This window comes from Glycine max, chromosome 19 (assembly GCF_000004515.6).
Source record: "Glycine max cultivar Williams 82 chromosome 19, Glycine_max_v4.0, whole genome shotgun sequence".
Taxonomy (NCBI): Eukaryota; Viridiplantae; Streptophyta; class Magnoliopsida; order Fabales; family Fabaceae; genus Glycine; species Glycine max.
Window position 1 is genome coordinate 44,969,191 of NC_038255.2, and position 26,216 is coordinate 44,995,406.

General features: G+C 34.6%; 1 protein-coding gene and 1 non-coding gene across 5 annotated transcripts in view; both read left to right on the top strand.

Moving 5' to 3' along the window:
* Positions 1 to 219: 219 nt before the first annotated feature.
* LOC100800961 (protein SHOOT GRAVITROPISM 6) overlaps positions 220 to 26,216 on the top strand; it is a 36,109-nt gene continuing 10,112 nt past the window's right edge. For 2 of the 4 annotated variants that reach the window (XR_001386544.3, XM_006604530.4), the window contains exons 1-41: positions 220 to 373; positions 490 to 580; positions 663 to 717; positions 805 to 936; positions 3,990 to 4,061; positions 4,367 to 4,457; positions 4,564 to 4,659; positions 5,436 to 5,514; positions 5,620 to 5,683; positions 5,904 to 6,007; positions 6,183 to 6,288; positions 8,310 to 8,399; positions 9,704 to 9,781; positions 11,020 to 11,087; positions 11,165 to 11,264; positions 11,367 to 11,504; positions 11,910 to 11,999; positions 12,140 to 12,205; positions 12,399 to 12,494; positions 12,630 to 12,704; positions 14,560 to 14,619; positions 15,085 to 15,174; positions 15,575 to 15,696; positions 17,843 to 17,972; positions 18,064 to 18,143; positions 19,579 to 19,714; positions 20,704 to 20,785; positions 21,104 to 21,246; positions 21,339 to 21,419; positions 21,492 to 21,592; positions 22,268 to 22,506; positions 22,587 to 22,696; positions 22,881 to 23,012; positions 23,188 to 23,262; positions 23,344 to 23,477; positions 23,608 to 23,680; positions 24,090 to 24,221; positions 25,142 to 25,317; positions 25,397 to 25,519; positions 25,962 to 26,022; positions 26,111 to 26,206. Coding sequence is in view for 3 of the 4 variants with exons in the window: in XM_006604530.4 (XP_006604593.1) it covers positions 343 to 373; positions 490 to 580; positions 663 to 717; positions 805 to 936; positions 3,990 to 4,061; positions 4,367 to 4,457; positions 4,564 to 4,659; positions 5,436 to 5,514; positions 5,620 to 5,683; positions 5,904 to 6,007; positions 6,183 to 6,288; positions 8,310 to 8,399; positions 9,704 to 9,781; positions 11,020 to 11,087; positions 11,165 to 11,264; positions 11,367 to 11,504; positions 11,910 to 11,999; positions 12,140 to 12,205; positions 12,399 to 12,494; positions 12,630 to 12,704; positions 14,560 to 14,619; positions 15,085 to 15,174; positions 15,575 to 15,696; positions 17,843 to 17,972; positions 18,064 to 18,143; positions 19,579 to 19,714; positions 20,704 to 20,785; positions 21,104 to 21,246; positions 21,339 to 21,419; positions 21,492 to 21,592; positions 22,268 to 22,506; positions 22,587 to 22,696; positions 22,881 to 23,012; positions 23,188 to 23,262; positions 23,344 to 23,477; positions 23,608 to 23,680; positions 24,090 to 24,221; positions 25,142 to 25,317; positions 25,397 to 25,519; positions 25,962 to 26,022; positions 26,111 to 26,206 (4,098 nt within the window). In the remaining variant the exon portion in view is untranslated. Of the gene's footprint in view, positions 374 to 489; positions 581 to 662; positions 718 to 804; positions 937 to 994; positions 2,969 to 3,989; positions 4,062 to 4,366; positions 4,458 to 4,563; positions 4,660 to 5,435; positions 5,515 to 5,614; positions 5,684 to 5,903; positions 6,008 to 6,182; positions 6,289 to 8,309; positions 8,400 to 9,703; positions 9,782 to 11,019; positions 11,088 to 11,164; positions 11,265 to 11,366; positions 11,505 to 11,909; positions 12,000 to 12,139; positions 12,206 to 12,398; positions 12,495 to 12,629; positions 12,705 to 14,559; positions 14,620 to 15,084; positions 15,175 to 15,574; positions 15,697 to 17,842; positions 17,973 to 18,063; positions 18,144 to 19,578; positions 19,715 to 20,703; positions 20,786 to 21,103; positions 21,247 to 21,338; positions 21,420 to 21,491; positions 21,593 to 22,267; positions 22,507 to 22,586; positions 22,697 to 22,880; positions 23,013 to 23,187; positions 23,263 to 23,343; positions 23,478 to 23,607; positions 23,681 to 24,089; positions 24,222 to 25,141; positions 25,318 to 25,396; positions 25,520 to 25,961; positions 26,023 to 26,110; positions 26,207 to 26,216 lie in introns of those variants that run through there. The other 2 variants (XM_006604531.4, XM_014771749.2) reach the window with 2 other exon arrangements.
* Positions 19,083 to 19,240, top strand: MIR4349 (microRNA MIR4349). The gene has a single exon (NR_048669.1). It is a non-coding gene; the product is annotated as a microRNA MIR4349 (primary transcript).

Consider the following 26,216-nt stretch of genomic DNA (forward strand, 5'->3'; position numbering starts at 1 on the left):
AAAAATAAATTATATTTTTTAAGATTAATTTAATATTAAATTACAAGTGACAAATTTGTCATCAAAATATCCGCAGAAGTAATTTATTCCACCTTTTACTTATTCAAAAATTATTATTATTATTTTTTTTAATCTATCAAGACTAATTTTTCAGCAACTCACACTTTTATCTACAAATTTGGCTAATTTTCCTTTATTTATTTATTTAGTGCAAGGCAACACATAACCAGCGGCCAGCGCAGCGTGTCTGTGTGTCCCCGGCGTGAAGACGCACCACACTTCACCACCTCTCTCTCTATTTATGTTGCTCTCGCCTCTCCGATTCTCGCACCTTCCATTTCCATGGCTTCCTCAACCTCAATTCCCGCATCCGGTACCTTCTCCTTCTTCTTCTTCTTCTTCTTCTTTGAACATTCCATAGTAATCTATTTCTCCAATTCAATTCGTCTTCTTCTGATCTCAATCAACGAATCAATCTCTTTCTCGCAGAAGCCGTGCAGGTTCTCCTCTCCTTGCTCGCCGATGACACTTCCTCCGTCAGAGAAGCCTCCATGTCCTCTCTCAAGGACATTGCCGCACTGTAATTACCTCTCTCTCCTCGCTGCTTTCCTTTCCCTGCTTCGTTCTTCAAAGCCTCACCGGTCATCGCGTGTTCTTTTCAGGAATCCTCTTCTCGTTCTCGATTGCTGCGCCGTCGTTTCGCGCGGTGGACGTCGGGTGCGCTTACTCTCTGCCTCTCTCGCTTTTCGTTTAGGTTTTTTGCTCATTCATTCGTTTATTTATTTTTCTCCCGTGGTGTTTCAGCGGTTCGGGAACATGGCTGGAGTTTTCCAAGTGATGGCGTTTGGAGTTCGAGCTCTCGACAAAAAAGACGTTGATTCTGCTTTCATGGCGAAGCTCGCTAAGATTGCTACAGCTGAGTTGATATCGTCTAAGGTGCTTTGCTTTCTGTTTTCTTGCAGGACTGAGTAGCTAGCAGCGGTAGTAGTTATAATAATGACTACAATTCACCGACAAATTCATTATAAGTTTAATAGGAATAAGTTTACAACTTACAACTACTCAAATTAATTATAGAATGGAGATGCCTCGTGGTGAAGAGGAAAAATTCTGTCAAGTCTGAGGGCTCGCAATGATGGAAGATAGTTTAGTTTTTGTTTTCTTTTACCAAAAATGAGGATTACCTTTCAATGGCATTTTCCCACTTTTTGATAGAGAATTTTAACAACACAGAACATAAGAAGTTAAGAAAGAAGGACCAAAAACAGCTTGCTACGTTGAATAAATGGGAAGTAAATAAATAAATAAAAAAACAGAAGCTAAATTACATCAACATAGCACTGATCAGCAAACCTGCTGCATATAGCAAAGGAATGTCCTAAAAGTCCATAGGCTGGGCATCATAAAGACACTAAGAAGGCAGATTTGTTCCATAAAATTGGCACATATTAATCCTGGAATTTTACGGGATATGTCCCCCAATTGCGAACACTCTACATCTGGATGGTGTCTATGATGTTGCAACAAAAATGGTCAAATTAAGATCCAAACACTAATAGCACATATTAGAAGGTTTGATAATTGATGTTACCTTCACGCTTGAGTTGATTTTGTTTCATTGTTCTCTGCTGGAGAAGAGGTAAGGAAGATTAAGGTGATCATGATTATTTGTTGATGTTGATTTGAATTCAAAGGATATTTTCCTTAAACATTAACCTCTCTGATTCATGGGGATGGGTTTTGAAGCTATTTTACATATAGTTTTTGCAGATATAAGAACCATTCTTGGGTCTTCATCTAACAGATGATTGAGCTAATATGTGCTATTAGTGATTCAAGGTTTGAAATTTAGCTGTCCAAATTTTAGTAGCACATTATTTGGCAGCCTCTCCCCCTTTCATTTTTCACATGGGCAAATAATTTGCTGGGAATTGAAGGCATGCAAGTCTGATATGAAAGAAGATTTGGATGAAGAAGACAGAAGGAAGATATAGGGTGACAAAATTGAAATTGGAAGTTACTGAATAAGAAAAAAAAGGTGGGTTACATGCTGGGCATAGTATTGATGGTTTTAGACTTACACATGCTAGTCATGGCCAGATGATTAACATATAGTCTCGGTGAATATGCTGGATTTATGTCACTTTGAACTTGAAAAGTTTGTTAGTATATAGTTGGATTAACATAATTGAGGACAAAGGAGTGCTCATTTGTTCTGGGGCTAAGTTTTGAACCTTATAGGTGGTTGGTGGTGCTCAAGACATTAAAAAACATGTTTATCAAAGAAAATGGTTTATAGTTAGGCCTACGGTGGCCTAGCTTGTGTTTTTGACTCAGTGAGAAACCAAATAATTGCTGTTAGGACTCAGAATCTAACGAGGAAGAAGCTAAAGAGAAGTTGTAAGTTGTATGATACTTTCAACTATGAGAGTTTGACTAATCTGGCAGGTTTGTTGGAAATCTTGGATTGTTTGATCATTTGGTTTATGTGGGTATGCAAACTAATATGCAGGATTGAGCAACTTGACTTTGTGTTCCTAACTGTATGAGGTTTGATGCATGGTAGTTGGTATCTACAATTTGTGATACAATTCGTACAATACGAGTCATGAAGCTGGTGTTATGAATTGTTGAACAAATCGTTTTTGTGCCTGTATTGCACCATGAATCGGACTTGAATCGCAAGAATCGTGATCTGGAGAAGAATTGCATGATTCTTGTGTAGGTTCTGTTAGGCCTCAGAAGGAGTGGCAACACCCTGTCTGTTGCTCTTCCAACGGCTGTCATGCCTGGCTGGAGTGGTGCTTTTCGCCACCAAAGTTGAAGGAAATGGCGACCAGAGTGGCCAAATCACATTGCACTTCAGTTCTAATTGCTGTTCCACTCATGGCTGTGCTTGCATCTTGTGGGTCAAAGAAAAGAGACGATCTGATTCACAAGCCTAACGGACCTAACCCCAAACGACAGTGTGTGTGTATACATATACTTTTTTTTTTTTAATATTTCAGCTACTTTGGACTGTGTTTTAGTTGCTAGACACACCGTGTTTCAACTATGACTTTGGACTGCCAGTTTTAATGTTTAACATGATATTTAAGTATTGTATACTTATATAGTATCAAACAATTTTTTTAATTGATATTATAGTTGTTTTTATTTCAATTACTGTTTAATATCTTTTACCATAAATTCTATTATAAAACATAGTAAAATCTGTTATAGTTTTTCAAATACAAATATTAAATTAATATACTATATACTAATATATAATAAATTTAATAGCAGAATGTTTATAAATTTTAATATTATTCTTATAACAAATTTTAACTAAACTCATGCATCTCATGCTCTTAAGAGTTATTTTTTTAGTTATTGATCATGAATATGTGCTTTACTATGTCTTTTAGTTTGCATATGCTATGTTTTATTACTGATCATGACTCGTAAGATTCACGATACTATTTGATTTGTGATTCGTAAAATGATCCGTTCGATTCACGATTTTTATCCCGATTCAACTACCTTGGTTTGACACTGTGCAATAACTTTACTTTCTAAAACATGAATTTGGATATTTAATTATTGAATCTCTATGGCGAAGCTATTTTGTAATAGCCATGATGACAATAATTTTTTACCAATAAATACTATAAACAATGAAAGACACTATTACAGTTTGTGTTGGGTTTATTAATAAACCATCAGTATCAACATTTAGTCTCACATAATTATACAACATTGAGATTTTCTTTTTCTCATAGAGTATTTGAAACACTAATTTGAGGAGTACTCTAGGCTTATTGTTCTACCTCACCATTCCTCTATTTGAAATGACAGTAAGTCTATTGTACTCATTATTAGATCCTTCCTTGTGTGTTATTTTCTTGATATTATGGTCATTTTAGGATATTCCAGCTGATGATGGCTTCACCAGATTTGGTATGTTAGTGCTCATGCTTTATTGGATTCACACTGGTTGTTCTCTGCAGGAACTAAATTCTGATTGGCAACGAGCAGCAACAAGCCTACTTGTTGCAATAGGCTCACATTTACCAGATCTCGTGAGTATCTACTTTTAGTACTTCTAGTACAGACTCTTTTATTACCTGTTAAATAAGTCTAAGTAATGAGCTGTTGTCTATACTCCATAGTTTTTACTTTATCTCTTTAACTGGGAATTATTACAATATTTTTCTATCATGCTAAAGTAATATCTCCCACTCATTTTACTTTCATGGGATGTACCATTGGCTTCTATTTATATTTTATATACTTTCTTTTGCACTTCTCCGAGTTTTCCTGGATTCTAAGCTGGATTCTTTGTCTCATGTCTTTAATCTCTCTTTCCAATTAATTGGTATTGCAGATGATGGAAGAAATTTATCTTCATTTATCCGGGGCAAATTCAGCATTACAGTCTATGGTTCAAATCCTTGCAGAATTTGCTTCTACTGATCGTTAGTAATCAATTTATACTATGTGCTTCAGCTGTCAAATTTTATTAGGGAATCACATTCTATGGTTAACACTGATGTGCTTTTCTTCCATATAAATCTGATACAGCCTTGCAGTTCATTCCACACTGGAAAGGTGTACTTTCACGAATTTTGCCAATTCTTGGAAATGTGCGAGACATGCACCGGCCAATTTTTGCAAATGGTATGGTGAATCGGTGATTTTTCTGTTACTTTGTTGATGGATGATTGGATGTTTAATATGTGATTCCATCTTTAATATCTTTTGGTGATTTATCTTTAACTGGTTGAAGTTGCTGACAAGTGCACTTTATGTGTAATATGCCCGGCCAAATTTAATTGCATGGGAAATTACTTATTTTGTAAATTTCATGCCATAATAGGACATTGCATAATACTGATAAATGCAAAACTGGCAAACCTTATCAATTAAATGTAGTTGTGTGTGATGAACAACTTGAAAATCTTAGAAACTTTAAAGGGCAGTGCATCTTGTAGTTTCTGAAATTTTAAAGACCTTGGCCAAGAAAAACATTTTAAGATAAGATTGGTGTCATTAATAGGGTAACATTTTGAGTGAATGGTAAAGTGTGGTTGGAGATTTCTAATTTAGCCTGGAAGTGAACAATCTTGGCGACTTGGTTTTGGAGCATGCCAAATTTGGTGATCTTATTTTCAATTTTTCATTGTACTTTTTTTTAAAGTTCACTCTAGATTTAGTTTTTAATGCAGTATATTAAGGCTCATAAACCAATGAAATATTTTAAAGTTGTTTTGAAAATATACAATTTTCTAAGTTTGTGATCCTTTTGCTTTTTGTTGTACTTTTAATTTGGGATCTCACTTTTTGATGGTGGGGCAAATGGGGGAAGAGGAATTTTGGCTAACCTTGCTCAAAGGTGTAATTGCTGTGGATAATCTGATTGATCTATTTAACTCATAATTTGTTATTGTTTGCAGCATTTAAGTGTTGGTGTCAAGCTGCTTGGCAATATAGTATAGATTTCCCTTCACATTTTCCCCAAGATGGTGATGTCATGTGAGATCAATATATAATCTTGTTTATTTTCTGATTCAACACATCATGTTTCCTTTATTTCTTGTCTGAAGGTGAGAAATATCTCTAATTCTCTATGTAGTGCAGGTCATTTCTAAATTCTGCTTTTGAGCTTTTGTTGAGAGTTTGGGCAGCTTCAAGAGATTTAAAGGTCACTATTATATTGCTTTATTTTTGTTTTTTTACATTCTACTGCTTATATGATTCTCTATTCTTTTCCTTGTATGAGTTGTATATATAAATTGAGTTTCTGAACTCATTTTGTTTGTGTAGATGAATTGACATTTGATAGTATATAAATGTATCATTTACATGATATATTTACCTGATTGTTTTTGATCTTTGTCTTATGTGAACTTATTTGGTTTTAGGTTCGCGTGGCTTCTGTAGAAGCACTTGGGCAGATGGTAGGTCTCATAACACGAACACAATTGAAGACTGCCCTACCAAGGCTTATTCCTACAATATTGGACTTGTAAGATTGATCAGTGCAAAGCATTTTATATTTTAGTAGTTCTCTATTATTGTTATTTGATGAGTGCTTTATTCTTATTTAATGAGTGCTTTCTCATAAGATCAGAATATGAAAGATACTTATAATATCAACATGTATTATAGAATGGATTCATATTCATCTTTTCTTCTGTCAGGTATAAAAAGGACCAAGATATAGCTTTTCTGGCTACATGTAGTCTCCACAATCTTTTAAATGCCTCTTTACTGTCTGAAAGTGGCCCTCCTATGCTTGATTTTGAGGTAATGAATACTATAATGTTCTTCTTTAAAAAGTTTTTTGGTTTTTTAGATAAGAATTTTGTTTAATAAATTTTGTGGTATTTTGAGATTTTTTAATCATACTTCTGGTTATTTGGTAATCTTCAATCAAAACTTAAAATTTGTCTTTGATTTGTTTCCGTTTCATTTGAGTGATGGGAGGGTTGCCATGTTACTTTGGAATGTACTATGAACATCTATGCGTTGCTTACAGATTAATAACTTTTTTTTTTCTCTCTGTTATTGTTTGGGCTAAGCACTTATATGTAGTTCTGAAATATCATAGATACTTGTATCTCCTTATGGTCATGGAAGAAGAGTGGTAACTGGTTTTGGGTTGAATGTTTGTTGTTGTTCTACTGAGTAATGTGGTGATCTTAAAAGTAGAACAACATTACTCAGTAGATGGGTACCTCAGGTACAATTTGGATAGGCCATGACACTTGTTGCAATTTCTAAAATAAAATAACATTGTTTTGATGCAAGAATTCCTACTAGTGAAAGACATAAAGTGGAAGGTCCTAGACAAAGGATACTTCTTGCATGCTCTGCCTATATACATTGATCATCCCCGTTTTTCGTAAACGCTCTTCTATTCAATTTTTCGTAAACCTAAAATGGTATCAAGGCCAGTTTTTCGTAAATGCTCTTCTCTTTGATTTTTCTAATTCCTTCTTCCACATCCATGGTATCAAGAAATTATGGATAAGATGAAGAAGATGAATAGAACGACGCCAGGATCCATGGAGAATCGATAAGCCGAAGGAGGATTCGCTACAAAGGAATAACTTTCTTGATAAGAGTCAATTTGATTTTCAGTCAAACACCAAAGAAGAGGCTAAGCTCTCTCTAAGCACAAACTTAATTTCAATTATGTCAAAAGTTCCTACAATTAAGAGTTTCTGAGTATTTATAGAACTAGCTTAAGAGGATAACTAAGCCTTTAATAAGGCCTATTTACATCAAGCTCAAGCCCATTACACAAATAAACAAAAATTAGGAATTTTCGTAAATTCACGCTGAAGGTGTGCGCTAAGCCAGACAGCTCGTGCTAAGCCCAATTTCTCCTAGGTTTGGAATTGCGCTAAGCCAGATAACTCGCGCTAAGCCACTGAAGGTGTGCGCTAAGCTAGACAGCTCGCACTAAGCCCACTGAAGGTGTGCGCTAAGCCAGACAGCTCGCGCTAAGCCCACTGAAGGTGTATGCTAAGCCAGACAGCTCGCGCTAAGCCCAATTTTTCCTCGGGTTGGAATTGGGTTAAGCCAGACAGCTCGTGCTAAGTCTGATAATGTGCGCTAAGCCAAGGTTTGTTGTTCACCAATCTTCAACATGCTCCAATTCAACTCCTTGTGATTTTCTCCTTCCGTTCCTTTGAGGAGTAGTCCATCCTTGATCCTCTTGGCCATCTCTTCTTGTAGAAGCTTGACTCTAGATTTTGTCATTGGCCCCTTCAACTCATAAAGTGTTTCTAGGTCCTTGTGCTCTTTGGATAACCCTCTATCATAGATGACTACATCTCATCTTTATTTATAATGAAGAAATCATAATCAGTATTGATTACATATCAATCAATTACTGATTATTAGGTAATTACATATCAATCAGAATCATAAGTTTCTATGTAATAATAATACAAGATAATCTAAAGATAAATGTAACACACACACACACACACACACATATATACAACCAGATAGCTTGTGCTGTAATCATAAAAAAAGAGGTTTGTGTTGCAAGCTTAACAGTTAAGATCTAACTGACTTATAACAGACTCCAGCTGTCCTAACAGAATGACAACTGGCTAACTAAGTCTGACAAGGTTCTGACTCAGCAACCGAGTCAGCTCAACAGACAATCTAACACAGCAACTCTTATACACATATGTAAAGATAATAGCCCATCACCAAGTACACTATCAGCCCCTTTGTATAAGCATTTGGTTTATCTGTATCTTGCTGGAATTTTATCACTTGAGAAATTTAAATAAAATAATTGGTTGCAGGATTTGACTCTTGTTCTATCAACACTTCTACCTGTGGTTTCTTTCAATAATGACAGCAAAGACCAGTCAGATTTCCCTGTGGGACTGAAGGTAATACTATCGATTTCATTTGTTGGAAACTTGGAACTATTTGAGTATGATTACTTCTGTAGCACCTGTTGCTGCAAATTCCAGCTTCATTCCTTTTTTACCAACTCTATTTTTTTAATTCTTTGAATTTAATGGTGCATGTCTTTTTAGTGTCTATTTGTTATTTTTGTTTCTTGGAGTTCAGTTCCAATAAGAGGCATAATGATTGGTGCAATTTTTCTTTTTTTTGGTGCCTTTTGCAATGAATGTGAAGGCTGATTGTGGCTGGGTAGTTCAAGTGAAATTTGTCATTATCATTTTGTGGAGATGTTCTTTGTCTGTGGGGTTGGTATATTTTTCTAGAATTTAATGTTAGCATTTATAGCCTGCATAACTTGTCTCTGATTTTAAGACAGAGTTGTCTTCTTTGACTTCCTGATGGGTTAGAAGGAAAAACTCCTGTAAGGAAGGAATGGTGTATCCACCCTTAAAATTTTAGTGGATTAAGAGCACAATGTGTTTTATATTAAAATCAAGGGTGGGTGGATACACCCGTACTTGCTCACTTTAGAGGATACTTATCAGGATTAGATGTTGTGGTTTCTCCATGGATTTGCTTTTTGACACTTGCAAAGAGGGTTTGGACTCTAGAGAGTCTTTTGAGATGATAATTGTTCCTTTTGTTCATGTTTTTTGCGGATGTCATTGGAGGTTTTTCTTTGGCTTTGTGCTAGTAGTTTCTATTCCTTTGATTTTCTTTTGGATAAGGATCTTCTAATGTGAGGTTATCTCTAAAGTGAATAAGGGTGTCTTAGAATGTGGGTTAGAATCTAACTCAACCCTAAAAAACTGGCTTGTAAGGGGTGGGTTGCCCCTGCTTATACACTTTACTTGGCACTATCTATAGCTAATATATGACTTGCATTTTTCCCAATGCACCCCCTCATGCTCAACACTTTTGGGTTTGGTGCATGGATAATATGGTAGGTAGCCCGTTAATGGATCTAGAATTGACTTTGATATCATCCTAGAATGTGGATTTGAACCTAACTCAACCGTACATAATTTGGTTTGTAAGTTGAGGGCTGACTCCCACTTATATACTTTATCTTGACACTAGTTGTAGCCAATGTGAGATTTAGGTTTTTTCCAATAGGGTGTATGTACCTATAATTTAATGTGTATCAGAATCTTAAACTACTAAGATTTAAGGGTTGATGCTCCTTTATTTGCTCACTTTGAGACTATCAATTTAGAAGAGCTTTTTCCTTTTCCATTATCCAGAGTAAAAAGTTACATTTAATTTGTTCAATTATGTATGACAGATGTATAATGAGGTTCAGCATTGCTTTCTGACAGTTGGCTTGGTGTATCCAGATGATTTGTTTTTGTTCCTTGTAAATGTAAGTACTTGCACATTTGATAGTATGTTGGTAATTCTGTATGGTCGCAATTCTTGACAGTAACTTTTCTTCCTTCCCTCTTGTTGATGAAAAAAGAAATTTTACTAAGATTAAAGGAGGATTAATATAATAGCAGAGGATAGATGAAGTCAACAAATAAAACATCAGGTAAAATTAATTAAATTACTGGAAGAAGCTTGAATAAAAATTTCAAATTGGATGAAGGCATAAAATAATCAATCAAATCAGGGCATGCTGTTTTTGTTTTCTTTGTTGCTTTCTTTCTAATTTCATTTTTGGTTGGTATATTTTTGTTAATAATTACAAAAAACCTATTTTGTTTTCAAAATTTATTGAAGAAATATTTGAAACCAGGAATCAGGATTAAAACAATGTGTGGGGTTTTTATAATTATTAAAACTTGTCAACTAAAATGAAGACTGAAAGCAAACCAAACATCAGTTAGGGTGTATTTAGTTTGTTTTTATTTTCAATTGATATGTTTTTGCTAATGATTACACAAATGATGCATTATTTTCTAAATTCTTCAATACAGGAAATGAAGTGAAAAAGTGTGTTTTTTTTTTTGTGATTACTAATGAAAGCATGTAAACTGAAAATGAAAACAGAACATAAATCAAACACACCCTTAGTTTTTGTAATATCTTGTTTCTTCAATTTAAAATTGGGTAAAATATATTTTTGGTCCCTCAAAATATTTCAAAATGTTGGTTTTAGTCCCCAAATTTTAGTAGAAACACGTGTTTTTACTCCCTAAACAAGGGACTAAAATCACATCACTTTTGGTAAAACATTTTAGTCCATACATTTAACAAAAGCAATGTGGTTTTAGTTCCTCAGTAGGGATTAAAATTGTGTTTCTAACTTTCTATTATTCCTCATTAGGGATTAAAAATGTGTTTCTATTAAAATGTAGAGACTAAAACTGTGTACAATTTTTATAGGGACTTAAACCAACATTTTGAAATATTGAGGGACCAAAAAATATTTTGCCCTTTAAAATTTAATTGTTGTTAGTATGTTCAGTTGAAGAGGGCATTTCATTGTTAGTATTTTGATTCCTTGGTTCTCTCTTTCTATTAAAGTCTATTCTTTTTCCAAGGAGAACAATATTATTAGAGAATGTAGACTAGAGTATACATTACTCTAATAAATATTCTTTTCTGTTTGTTGTACTATATAAAAGTTATGCTTCTGACTATAGTTCCTGCTTTCAGAAATGCAGGTTGAGGGAAGAACCATTGACTTTTGGTTCACTTTGCATTTTGAAGCATCTCTTGCCAAGGTTTCTGCCATTTCTAATCCTGATGAAAATTATTCGTAATTATCTAGCATAAGTTAACCTACAATTCTTATTTGAAGGCTGTCTGAAGCTTGGCATAGTAAAATACCTCTACTAGTCGAAGCTGTAAAGTCCTTGCTTGAGGAGCAGAATTTAGGTGTTCGAAAGGCACTTTCTGAGGTAAGTCTTTGTTGTTTTTTAAATATTAAATAAGAGAATTTGTTATTTTCACTAATAGGTCTATATATTTTGGCTTCTCATTCTTTCCTTATTTATTTATAGTTAATCGTGGTTATGGCTTCTCACTGTTATTTGGTTGGTTCGTCTGGAGAGTTGTTCATTGAATATCTTGTACGCCATTGCGCTATAACAGATCAAAATCGGAGTGATCTTGAGAGCACACCAAATAAGAGAATAGAGGTACCCCCTCTTTCACCTGCCTCAAAGCAAAAAATTGCAAGTACATATCTTTGAATTACCATGAGTTCTCATGAATTTTTAGTAAAATACGGTGTTACCTAGGAGCTTAATATGTGTATATTTGTTATTTTCTTGGATATAGCAGTTCTCTTTGCTCCTTTTCAGTGTTTTAGGGAGAGTTTCCTATGTTGATATGATTGGGAGGCTCTGTTGTTTTGAGTCTTCTAGTCTCTTTCCCCCCTTTCAATTCAATGTTCATTTTTGTTGTTATTTCTCTCCTCTCATCTATCATAAAATTTCTTCTTTTACTTTAAAACTAGAATAATGACAGGAATATTTCTTGTACCGTTTTGTAGTGCTTTTATTTTATAAATTATGGATCCCCTAACTCTTGGTTATTCTTAGATGAAAATTGGTGCAGTTACTCCTGGTGAGTTAAGAGCAGTTTGTGAGAAAGGTCTCCTTTTGGTAACTATTACGATTCCTGAAATGGAGGTAAATTTTATTTTTTTCCTTTTGATAATTTTTGTAGTGATTTCACTTGTTTTGTGGGACCTATTATTTCTTTTATTATCTATTTGCTAATTTTACCGGAAAACTTGTTTTGAAATTTGAATTGATATTGCATTTTACAGCATATTCTTTGGCCTTTTCTGTTGAGGATGATTATTCCATTGACCTACACTGGTGCTGTGGCCACGGTAAAAGTTCTATACTAGTAAAACTTCTGTAGGGAATTTCAACTCGATTTTCAGATGCTTGGCTAATTTTATACATCCATGTTGTAAGATTTGCAAATTGTAAGGATATATATGCATGCACTGTGAAATTAAGTTTTATTGTTGCAGTAAGTTTTCATTGACAAATTAGAAGACTTCATTACTACTTTTACAGGTGTGCAGGTGTATCTCAGAATTGTGGCGGCATAGGTCATATAGCAATGATATGTTGAGTGAGTGTAAAACCCGTCCTGATATACCATCTGCTGAGGTAGGATATCTTTAATGGTTTTTTTTTTTTTTTTTTTAAATTTTATAATTACCTGTACTGTCAATTGTTAAAAAAAGGCACCGTTTGCCATATTCAGCACATATCACCTGGTTGAATAATTTATGCTTGATATAGGAACTTCTTGCCCGATTGTTGGTGCTTTTGCACAATCCTCTAGCAAGGGAGCAATTGGCCACCCAAATTTTGACAGTGAGCACATTACATTTTTTAATATTGCACATTGTTCCTTTTGAGTTATTCATGGTATTTTCACATCTAGAGTCCTTCAGCATAATTGTTTTGTAATGTTGCGATGCTGTATATACTAAGATTTACTAATCTATTATTAGCTTTCATCTAAAACTTAAAGATGTTTACAAGTTTGTTGCATAGTTTCCTTACTGGTATCAGGAACTACATTTTTTCTCTCTTCTCTGTTTAATCAAGATTTGTAAGAGAGAGAATTCTGATTAAATTTTTTATTTATATGATCTGAAAAGTACTGAAAAAAAATGATCTGAAAAGTACAAAAAGTGATGAGCCTCTGTTATAAGTATATATAGACCAGAGGATCATCATGAGACAGGTGCCGATTATAACTGTCTGACAGTGACTATATAACTGACTAGTGACTAGCAGGAGCAGACTAACAAACCCCCTCGCAAGCTCAAGGTGGGTGAGAGACTAGAGGTAACTTAACCACCTTAAGCTTGTTTCTGAGAAATGAAAATCTAGTAGGAAACAGGGTTTGGTTAAGAGATCAGCCCACTGATTCAAGCCAGGGATGTGCTGCACAGAGTTGCTTAGCTAGAACCTTTTCTCTGACAAAATAGGATTGTGGGAGAGATTCACTGCAGTCTGCTCTGAGGTTATCACAGTAGACCACGGGAGTGTGATGGGGAACAACTAGCTCAGTAAGTAATGTCTGAATCCACAGAAGGGCCAGCAGTAGCAGATCCAAGGCTGCAATTTTCAGTTTCTATGCTTGATCTGGCTACCACAGTCTGTTTTCTTGACCACCAAGAGACTAAATCCGGACCAAGGCAGATAGAAGCTTCAGAAGTGGATCTCTTGATTGGGTTCTGCTTACCAATCAGCATCACAGAAGGTTCTAATGGAAAAGGGTTGATGAGGGTCATCTGGAGCATGCTGCAGGCCACATTGTAGAGTACTCTTGAGATGTCTAAGGATTCTTTTAACAGCAACCCAATGAGATTCAAGTGGGACAGACATGAACTGACAGATTTTATTCACAGAAAAGCATATCTCTGGTCTACTGATGGTGACACACTTAAGAGCACCAACAACTAACATGTAAAAAGAAGGACCAGACAGTAAATTCCACCCTGTTTCAAGAGTTTACAGCGAGAAAGCATAGGAGAGGAGATAGCTTCTGCTTCAAGCATTTAGTTTTGGCAAGGAGGTCCCTGTATTGTGTTTGAGCCATGAGAAGAATGCCATTGGATTGGGCCACTGGGGTCAAGCCTCAATCCTAGGAAATAATCAAGAGTGCCCGTTTGCTTGAGAGATCACAAAGTCCAGCTTGTGAATGAGGTGCTGAACGAGCGGAGGAGTTGCCTGTGATTATTATATCATCCGTAAATAAACAATGCAGAAGTTGTGGTAGTAAATGAACAGAGAAGGGGCATATTTCCTGTCTTTAAAGCCAAATTGTAGTAAAGCGGTCTTGAGTCTCTCAAACCAAGCCCTTGGAGCTTGTTTGAGACCATAGATGACTTTATGAGGCATGCACACTAGAGAAGTATCAGTGGCTTCAACGCCCAAAAGGTTGGGCCATGTAAACTTCTTCAAGGAAGCCATTGAGCAAAAACCTTGTTAACATCCAACTAAAAAATAGACCATTAGTGAGTGAGAGCTAGAATCAAAATAATCCTGATGGAGGCATGTTTGATGATAGGGGAAAATGTCTCATTAAAGTTTACTTAATATGTATGATGATTTTTTTTTTGTTGGTCTGATGGTGTCAATCACTAGGCTCTTTTTATTTATTTATAAGATGCACATATTTCCTTGGATGACATGTAAGTTTACATTTTTTTTGTAGGTCCTATGTCTTTTGGCACCTCTATTTCCAAAAAATATCAATTTGTTTTGGCAAGATGAGGTAATATTTTTCTGCTAAAAAAATGTTATCTGATTGAAATCTTAGTTCTTTGCTAATTTCTTTACCTTTTGTTAGAGGTTGACCCAAGTTTTCGGTTATACATTACTATTGAAACTTGTCATACTCATGCAAATAATTATTGAAGGTTTAGCATTTTCGTCTCTTGATTGTGCATCTATTGATACAAATACTGAGATCATAAAAGTTGGAGTTTTGTTAGGCTTTCTGATCCTTAAAAATATTTAGATGAAGCAAACAGTCTACAGCAGTTTTGTAATTTTGTATCAAATGTGCCTGTAGAATTCTGTATGTATTATTGATAAATCAATAAATGCTTCACATACTTATTTCATTTTATAATATAGTGTATCATAAAATGTGATTTTGAATTAGTTACAACTTAGAATTTCAAGATGGTTATTATAGATCAAAATGTAATTAATGTGTGTATTTGGTAAGCTCTAGATTCCAAAGATGAAGGCATATGTTAGTGATACAGAAGACTTGAAACAGGATCCATCATATCAAGACACTTGGGACGACATGATAATCAATGTGAGTGTGATTGACTTGTTTAACATCCTATCCTCCCCTTGTTCTACTGTATAATGTGTTGTAATTAGTAAGAAGTATTTGTCTTGGAGTCAAACTTTCTGATGAACGCATTAGCTGTTTTTATTCAAGTAGGTCGGGTCATTTAATTTGTTTGCTGCTGGAATATTTCTTGAATTAGGTAATTGTGAGCTACAAAATAATAGTGCTACTGAAGCGATCAAACATGTTTCTGAAATTGGTTTTGTTGCTAAGCAAAAGCACAATGGTTGATCAGTATATCAATTCTGGTTATGTGAAGCTAATTTAACTCACTTTGATGTCCTAGACATTGTGCTAAATGTGAAATCCAAACATCCTCCAGCAAGAAATTTTGATATCATCTCTTTATCTTGGGTTGCAGTTTCTTGCAGAATCATTGGATGTGATCCAAGATGCAGATTGGGTTATGTCTCTTGGAAATGTTTTTGCCAAACATTATGAACTTTATGCATCTGATGATCAACACACTGCACTTCTTCACCGGTATGAATGCTCTAACCTAAAGTGTTCTTTTGTAGATGCAATAGAAACATAATGTGTTAAATATTGCTTTCTGTTGCTTGAGAAGTTGTTTTATTCACAGTTCATGTTTATATGTTATCGATACAAAATAAGGAAAATGAAATTGTATTTGTACTGGTAAGATTCAGGTTGGCTACGGAATTTGAAATTGATAGCTAATGATTCATCCTTTGTCTGATGAAAAACAATGCCAGAATCAATGTTGAACTGCTTGTGCACTTTTGGTGTTATCCATATTGATATGGGGTTTGGTTGTTGGTTCAGTCTATTCATTGTTCCTGTGGATCTATGTTCTTATACAGTGATTAAATTGGTTGATTATGATATATCTACCCTTGTGTAGCTTAACCCTCCCCCATACCTTCGCTTAGGAGCCTTGTGGCACTGGGTTATGCTGGTTTTTATTCCTCACTGTTCTGTCTTTTCCCCCCTTCTTATGTTTAGGGGCCTTTGCTGTGCTCTTGTAAGGCTGTACGCACTTGAAAAGGTTTAGGTTTATGTTCAAGGGAACTAATGTTGCATTGGAAATGGTTCTTTTTATCCTCTCCTATCTCATGCCATGATTTTGATGGTATGAACCATTCAGCTAGGGTTATTGTAAGATATACCTCCTCACATATTTATCTTGAAGTTCTTTACACTCGTGCAAAATTGTGCTTTTGAAAGTTGCTATTACCTCCTATACAATGACAAAGGATGATGCTAATTTTCTATTAGATGAAATTCCATTGTCAAAATTTCCTTCATATTTTCTAGTTTCTACTGGACACTGTAGCTTGCATGAAATTTTAGTTCATGAAGTTTGTTTTCCCCTTTCAGTACATTTAATTAACTATATTATATTAATATATGGAAAAATAAGGTAGAAACAAAGCGTGTTGGAGATGCCATATCAACTAGAGATATGACTAAAATAGAGTATACAAGTGGGAGCAATCCTCACTTTATATGTCAGTTTTGTAGGATTGAGTTGTGCTCAAACCCAAATTCTAAGATGACATCAAAGTCTATCCTAGCAATTGTTGTTGACCCTATCAGGCCACCCCACTTGCAGATGTCCAATCTTGCAAACTTCACGCTTGAAATCAGGGATGGATCCAAAATTGTATCAAGGGGAATTTTTTTTTACACAATTATTTAAATATCTAACTTCTAATAAATAATTATTTAATAAATAATTAGTTTCAAAAAATATTTATTAATAATTTTTTGTGTAAACCTAAAGATAAGATCCACTTCTAAAAGAAAATTAAGCAAACGTCAACTCAACACCTTATTTTTTTTTATTCATTTTCCTCTATTAATATATTTTAAAATTTTTTTTCCTCATATATATAAGGGTGTTGAGGGAGGGGTGATCAAGGCCCTTGCTTGCCCCCTTGGTCCGTCCCTGCTTGAAATGGTCAATCCTTTGCGCGAAGAGATTGTGTTGGAGATCCCATATTGACTATTGATATGACTAAAATAGAGTATATAAGTGGGGGATAATTCTCGTCTTACAAGTTGGTTTTGTAGGGTTGAGTTAGGCCTAAACCCAAATTCTAAGAATATCTACCACTATAAGTTATACCAACTATTACACTATCTTTATGGGATGATTTAATTTAAAGTTGTATTGAAAGTTCTTATCATATAGGTCATATCTACGAAATGTTATGTTTATTAAAACGGTTTAAATCTCATTGATGTACATCAAAATTGATATAATATAGGGGTGTAATTTGATCCCTTTTCTCTCTCTGTGTATATATGAGAAAGAATCACTTAACAGTAAGTATCAAATTTTTGCACTTACACCACTTAATAATTTTATTTAGAACATGAAATTAACTAATCCAGTAGTTAAATTCTTTGATATTTTCTTATTGACCATGTATATCAAATTTCAAATAACTTTAAACATTCATTTGTATGTTATCCAACAATGAACATTTATTCATATTGTAAATGGCATATTATCTGTTAAAATAAAGTTGTACGATATGAATATTTTGGTTTTGTCTATACATGTCTCTCTATGCCTGCTTTCTGAAAATTGAACATAATTTATGGACATATTGAACTTAAGACTTGAAAGGGTGTGAAAAGCAATATTGAACTTGAACAGGTGCTTGGGAATTCTGCTTCAAAAGGTTAACGACAGAGCTTATGTCTGTGATAAAATAGATTGGATGTACAAGCAAGCAAACATTGCAAATCCAACAAATAGACTTGGGTTGGCAAAAGCAATGGGATTGGTAATTTAGCCTCTTCTTTTATTTATTTATTTAAATCTTGTTGGATTCATTTTCCTTTTCCTATTGCTTAACTTTTTTTCTATTTAAAAAGGTTGCTGCATCACACTTGGATACAGTGTTAGAGAAGCTGAAGGATATTTTAGACAATGTTGGACAAAGCATATTTCAGAGGTTTATGCCAGACTTATAGGATTGAGTGCATACATTTTTCTTTCTGAATTGGTTTATCAGCTGATATCATAAGCCCCTGCTGATGCATATGAATATTGAACATAATTTATGGACATATTATGTTGCCTCTTTTTCTAAATCTGCTCCCTCTTTTCTTTATGGTTCGAATGTTCATAAATAAACTTTACAAGCTATGTTGTATCATGCTGTTGTGTTTTTTGAAATGTTCTTTGATGAAGTTTTAATGTTGTTCTGATCTTATTGTCACACTCATGATTTATTTTCATCATCCATTGTCTCCTTTTATGTTTTTTTTTTTTATTTTCACGTTTTCGATGTTTGCAGTTCAATATCACATTGAAGGTCAAAACCCTAAGTATGTTTTTGATTTATAACTGACGAAATTGTGGCTCCTTGTGTAATATGTTAACAAACTGATAACTAAGCTTGTATATCTCCGTAGTATTACTGGAACTTTCTCTGTCACTGAAATTAATTTAAATGGACTCCAGAAACAGAGGATATCAATTTGCATTGATCCTCTTTAGCCGAAAAAGGAAAATACAGAATGCTAAGAGGATAAAAATCTTTACTTGATGCACATCACCCAATACCCAATCTGTTTCCTTCTCTTTATGCATTTCTCCCATATGTTTTTCCCTTGCTTTCATATACTGCCAAATCCCCATTCTGTCCCTTATTGCCTTGAGTCTCTTACCTATCCTTCCTTCAGGTGTTCTTAAAATGTTTCTTTTCTTTTCCTTTCTGAGATGCAATTAGATTCAGAATTTGTCTTATTTGTTTGTTCATATATATTTCCTTTGGTTGAACAATAGGTTTGCATCAGAACATGTCATCAGTTTAAAGAGAGATCTTTATTTCCTTTCATTGAACATTAACTTAGTTTGCATTAGAACATTGCAACATATTGGGAAAAACCCAAGTCCCATATTGGCTAGAGATAAGACAAAGATAGAATATATAAGTGGGGCGCAATCCTCACCCGAGCTAGGTTTTGGGGTTGAGTTATAGGGTGAGGGTTGCGCCTCACTTATATACTCTTTCTTGGCCTTATCTTTAGCCAATGTGGGACTTGGATTTTTCCTAATACATCCCCTCACGCCTAGCACTTTTGGGCTTGGTGCGTAGATAATATGGTGGGTGGCCCGTTAATGGATTTAGGATAGGTTCTGACACCATCTTAGAATGTGGGTTTGAGCTTAACTCAACCCCAAAAGCTAGCTCATAGGGTGAGGGTTGTCCCTCACTTATATACTTTTTCTTGGTCTTATCTCTAGCCAATGAGGGACTTGGATTTTTCTCTGTACAACAGTTCCTTAACTTACCCTTTGGATGCTTTTTTTCCTTTTCCTTTTCTAAGATTTAATTAGATTCAGACTTTGTGTGATCTGTTTGTAGCTTTCATTTGTTGCAGGATACTGTCATTGTTCTCTGATAGTTTCAGAACAGAAGAGTCTGATGACATACATGCTGCTTTGGCACTAATGTATGGATATGCTGCAAAGTATGCCCCATCAACAGTTATTGAAGCCAGAATAAATGCCCTTGTTGTAGGTCATCTTTTTTCTCTGCTTTTGACTCGGTAGTTATACAACAATCTTTACTTTGTTGTGTTGCTTTATTTCTTACCAGATACCAAGGGAATAAAAATTGCTGTGTTTGGAGTTTTCTGTTTAAATGCAGCCTTAATTTATCAAATACAGAAAGAGCTTTTATGAACAATAAAAGAAAAAAAATTGTTTTGAGGTATTTTTTTAAACATCAGCTTTCAAAAAGAGGCTAATAACAGTTTATATATTATTACAGTTTTTCCATTGATGAAAACAGGTTTATTAATAATGAGTAGTTTCTTACGAAGTCAGTTTGTATATTGTTGGGTTATTGCACACCGAGTAGGTGTATATATATACAAGGGTTTGCTAAGGTACACACTTGTTTTTTAGTATGAGTACGTTAGCAAGTTATAGTTAGATATTGTCTTAAAATACACCAATGGTGTAGCTTGCTAACACTCTCATACTAAAAATAGGTATGTGTACGTTAGCAAATGCTTGTAGGATTTGCTAACGTTACACACTTGTTTTTTAATATGAGTGCGTTAGTAAGCTATAACTAGAGATTCTCTTTAAGTACTCCAATGGTGTAGCTTGCTAACACACTCATACTAAAAAGCAAGTGTGTACATTAGCAAATCCCATATATATGATTTTGCCCTTAGTTGACAATAGATTGAACACAAGTAATAGAAAGACTAATGCTTGTAGAATAATGATTCTCATTACAAAAAAGAAAAAAGATGAATTACAGACTTATTTAAACTGAATATAGCTGGATTTCCAGCACAAAATCAGGAAATCTGATCCTATTTACTAGAAAATAATCTGAATACAGAAAAGAAATATCCTTATATGCATGAAAGCTACAAAATAGTAAAACAAGTGTAGGTTGGGTATCTCCTTTCCTGTAAATGTGTTATTTTGGTTATTTGCTTATGTTTGTAGTTAGGCAAAGTTGATTTGATGGTGTCATTAATGGGCAGGGCACCAACATGCTCTCTCGGCTTCTTCATGTGCGTCTCCCCAAAGCAAAGCAAGCTGTCATCACCGCAATTGATTTACTAGGTTTATAATTATCTTTTCCGAATTTAACTATCATTGATTTTCATGTTATTCCTTTCATTTTGTTACTTCTGCCCAATAATGTTGTCATCAGCACTTATGTGTTTTTCTTGTCACTTCTTTGAAAATTTTATGCTAAAAATGGATTGCTATGAAACCAACTTTAGAGAATGAACATTTTGTGAAAGTTGTGTTTATTTTTCCCCACATACTATAGTTTAAGAAATCATGCAATTCATGCTTTGTTTGTTTAAGGAATATATATGATGGCTGATTTTGTTCCATTAATTTTGTGAGCATGATGTAATTCTGATATTGCAGGTAATGCTGTCATTAATGCTGCTGAAAGTGGCTCGCCATTTCCATTGAAAAGAAGGGACCAACTGCTTGATTATATTTTAACTTTGATGGGCCGGGATGATGAAGATGGTTTTGCTGATTACAATGATCTTTTGCGTACTCAGGTATATAAAACTGTGCTAGGCCCAAGGTGAAGTCACTTGTTAATTTATGCTTGAGAGTATTTGAGTTTTCTAATGTGCTTCATTTTAATTAGGCCCTTGCTATAAGTGCCTGCACTACTTTGGTCTCTGTGGAACCAAAGCTAACAGTTGAAACTAGAAGCCATGTAATGAAGGTATGGGCATTTCATTTGATTTATATATAATTCAACCTTTTAGCCATCTGAGTTTCCTGATGAATTTGACAGGCTACGTTGGGGTTCTTTGCTATACCAAATGATCCTGTTGATGTTGTCAATCCCCTTATAGACAACTTGATTACTCTTTTATGTGCAATTCTTCTCACTGGGTAATTTAAGTAAAAGACTTCATGTTATTTATTCTGCTTAAGTTTCTGGTTTGTTTAAGTTACCTGTCCTTTTGAAGATTGTTTAACTTTATTGTTTTCTTGTACTCTGCATCATTGTGCCTCCCAAATGATTATTTTTGATATAGAAAAAAATGTTGCTCTTTTGTTAGATCTGTTTTAATTGCATCCTGGCTATCACTTGTAATTTGTTGTTGGCTAAAAGGATTGAGAGAATTTGCAAGAGAAAAAGAGAAAGAGAGAGAGAAGATTGAGATTGAGAAACTGATATTATTCAACCCAACCATAAACTGATTACAAGGATGAATATATAGTTGGATAACTACCAACTAACCTAACTGTCAACTAACCCAGCTGTTACAAAGCTGATAGACACTAACTAACTAGACTCTCAACTGATAACAGTCTAACTACTAACTGCAGTGGTTAGAATATCAGTTAACGAATAGAAAACAAAAAAAGAAAGCACTGCGAGTAATGAATATTCCCTTATATCGGCACTGCATTTTACGCATTATAAACATGATATCTTCGTCTTTCATCTCTCTTTTTTTAACTGCACCTGTCACTCAATATATCCCATTAAAAAGTTTGTTTCACACATATTAGATTGTCCTGTGTATTTAGAGTTACTTTTTTATTTTTAATAATATTTAGTGGAGAAGATGGAAGAAGTCGAGCAGAGCTGCTAATGCTTATCTTGAGGCAAATTGATCAATTTGTCTGTTCTCCTGTTGAGTATCAGAGGAAAAGAGGCTGTCTTGCTGTCCATGAGATGCTTCTAAAGTTTCGGATGATTTGTGTCAGTGGGTATTGTGCACTGGGCTGTCGTGGGAGTTGTGCACATAACAAGCAAATGGACCGAACTCTATATGGGAATTTTTCAAAGCTGCCATGTAAATATGTTCCATTAGACAGCTCTGAATTGCTTGTCTTTCATGTATTCTAAAGTATATTTTTTCTTTTCTACGGCCAGCTGCATTTGTATTACCAAGTCGAGAAGCTTTGTGCTTGGGTGATAGGGTAATAATGTATCTTCCACGTTGTGCAGACACAAATTCTGAAGTCAGAAAAATATCAGCACAAGTAAGTAGTATCTGAGAAGTCTTGTTCCTGTTATAAGGCACAACCTCTCCTTAAGTCCTTGTATAGCTTCTGGAATATAATATGGTCTATATTTTATAAAGTGCATGTTCTCTAGTATTCAATTCTATAGAGAGGACATGGCTGACTTGTTCTTAAATAGTCCAATTAATTGTTTTTTGTGCAGATTCTTGATCTACTCTTCAGCATCTCTCTTTCACTTCCAAGACCTGCTGGTTCATCTATATCTGCTGAAGATATAGAATTGTCATACAGCGCATTATCTTCTCTTGAGGATGTTATAGCCATATTGAGGAATGTAAGTTCACTGATCACCTTGTTTCACTACCTTGCTTGTTGTTCTTCTTTTTCCAACTTTATTGTATTTTATAGTTGCAAAGGAAAAAAAAATGAGACTGAAGATCTTGGTTTTCATGTGTATATATATATATATATATATATATATATATATATATATATATATATATATCCAGGATACTTCAATTGATCCATCAGAAGTTTTCAACAGGATTGTTTCCTCTCTCTGCATTCTGTTGACAAAGGAGGAGGCAAGTGTCTTTGATTCTGTGTGTGTGTGTGTGTATCGTATCTAAGTTATAATTAATAACTGTCTTGGCAATCATGTACAGCTGGTTGCTACACTGCATGGTTGCTCAGTGGCTATATGTGATAAGATCAAGCAGTCAGCTGAAGGGGCTATTCAAGCTGTTGTTGAATTTGTTACGAAGAGAGGGAGAGAATTGACTGAGATTGATATCTCAAGGTTTAAAGCATAGTTTATATACCAATATTGTTACTTGAAAAACCAACTTTGTTGATATCATCATATATCATCTTTTGAGCCGGTAAAATTTGAGCATAAGTTATGATGGAATTACATTTTTTGCCTATAGGACAACCCAATCATTGATTTCTGCCACTGTGCATGCAACTGACAAACATTTGCGTGTGGAAACTCTTGGAGCTGTATCCTTTTAATATTCTAATGTTTAAAGTTGATATATGTCATTGACCGTCTTTTGTCATAATTTTAACTTGTTGGAATCAACACAATTGTTTATAATATTGCAGAAATATTGTTTTTCCCTCTCTCTCGTGTGTGTTGTGTGTGTGTGTGTGTGTGTGTTCAGTACATGTTGTTATCTTATTAGAGGGCGAGCCCTGATGGTAAAGTTATGCCTTGGCGACCGGTTGGTCATGGGTTTGAATCTAGAAACAGCCTCTTTGCATATGCAAGGGTAAAGCTGCATACAGTGTCCCCTCCATACATTCACTTAGCGAGGAGCCTCTGGGTACTGGGATGCATCAGCTTTTTTTTATATGCTGTTATCAACCTGTTTACCTCAGGCAAATTCATCCTTTACTTGTGAAAAAGATTTCTTCTTTGGCTGAAAACACTAGCCCAAGAACTGTTTTTGATGAAGTCCTGGCTGCTGCTGGAAGGGATACAATCACAAAGGATATATCTAGGTTACGTGGGGGATGGCCAATGCAGGATGCATTCTATGTAAGTTTGTCATTGTTTTCAGTAAGAACTTCTTTACCTCACCATTGTACGGATTGTTCCCTGTTCAGTTTTGATCTTCAATTTATTTGCCTATAGAAATGATTAGAATGGTAGAAAAATAGTAATTGCAACTTGTAAGTAACTGTACTTCCTTGGTTGCAACTTGCAGTAAGTGTAAGCGTGCAATTTTGAGAACATGTATAAATGCTATTAAACATTGAGTTTGATGGTGGTGTTTCATAATCCAGTTTGTAATAATCTATACCTAAGAAAACAATAGAAGAATCCATTGAAAAATACCCTTTTGTAATTGGTTTTATTGAAAACGTTTAATTTTTTTATAAAACCTAGAGCACTGACTGATCAATGTAGACAAACCAACTTGGTGGGATAGGTTGATTGTACAAAAGAGTATCTTTGTTATGAGTTTCCAGTTCAATCTCTTCCTACTTACCATTCTTTTGTTCTTTGTTAATTCTTATCAACAACCAATTATCTCGTAAGTTTAAGCTGTGAAGGAACATGAATGATTTTATATTACATCTCTAGCATGCCCCACTAATGGAAGAGTCCTTTGGGCTTGAAACATGGGCAAGGCATAGGCTCACCTACATAATGTTTAAATTCAACCTTCTATTGAAAAAATGGGTGAAAGATGAATTGAACTCTAGACCACTTGGTCATAGAGGCTTTAATTTATATTACGTTATGAACAAACAATCCCAAAAGCTTAAGCTATTAGGTGATGACACAAATGATTTTAGTTTTTGCACTTTTATTTCTGATTAACATCCCTGTTCTTTAAATACCATTATAAAATGAGTTTCATGTTGTCATCTGTACTCCCATTTGAAGTTTTTTGTGTTTTTGTTTTGTTTTTTTTACAAATTAATTGATTTATAGAGTACAATTTTTTCCAGGCATTTTCTCAGCACATGGTACTGTCAGTTTTGTTTCTAGAACATGTGATATCTGTTCTTAGCCAGATTCCTATCCTTAAAGGTGATGTGGAGAGACTTGAGGATAGCCAGGTTGACAGTCATACAGAAGATGGCAAACTGCAAGCTGCAATTTTTGCTCTTACCGCTTTCTTCAGGTCTGTGTTATCAGTTATGCTTTTTGTATTTAAGATACATAAATCATCCAACAATTTCACAAACCATTATTTGATGCAGAGGTGGGGGAAAAGTTGGAAAAAGGGCCGTTGAACAAAACTATGCTTCTGTTCTTTCTGAGCTTACACTGCAACTTGGAAGCTGTCATGGTTTAACCTATTCTGGTCAGCATGAACCATTGAGGTGAGAGTCTAGCACTATTACTTGCATGTTGGCATCTATGTTTGTGCTGCAAGTAAGATATGTCTTTATTTTATTTTTTGTTTTATGTATAAAAAACACTGTAAAATTTAAATGTTGAAGATAATTTAAAAAATAGTATGTTTTGAAATGTACTGTTAATGTTATTTTTGGATAGTTTTCAAGGGAAATTAGGGAGATATTTAAATCTGTAAGTAAATCCCCAATGTGAGTTTTTACATTCTGACCCACCATTCTTTTTCTAGGACATGTTATTTTAGTCATATGATTTAGTTGGTGTCTTTAGGGGATGAAGATACCGAGGAAACTGAAGTCAGAGCTGTATTTATAAGTGAACATAAAAGTTGTGAACAATTACACATAAATATGTACACAACTGCACTTGTGGATTCTATGTATAATCCACTTTCATGTTCTTGTGCAGGAATCTTCTTACTGCATTTCAGGCATTCTGTGAATGCGTTGGTGACCTAGAGATGGGCAAGGTAGACAAACGTTTGAAAATTGCTCCATTTTATGGATGTAAGATATGGTCTTGTAAGCAAATTAATATAAAAATATTCCTTTATTCAGATTTTAGCTAGAGATGGAGAACTATTGGAAAATGAGAGGTGGATTAGTCTCATTGGAGACATAGCAGGCTGCATATCTATAAAGCGACCAAAAGAGGTAATATGAT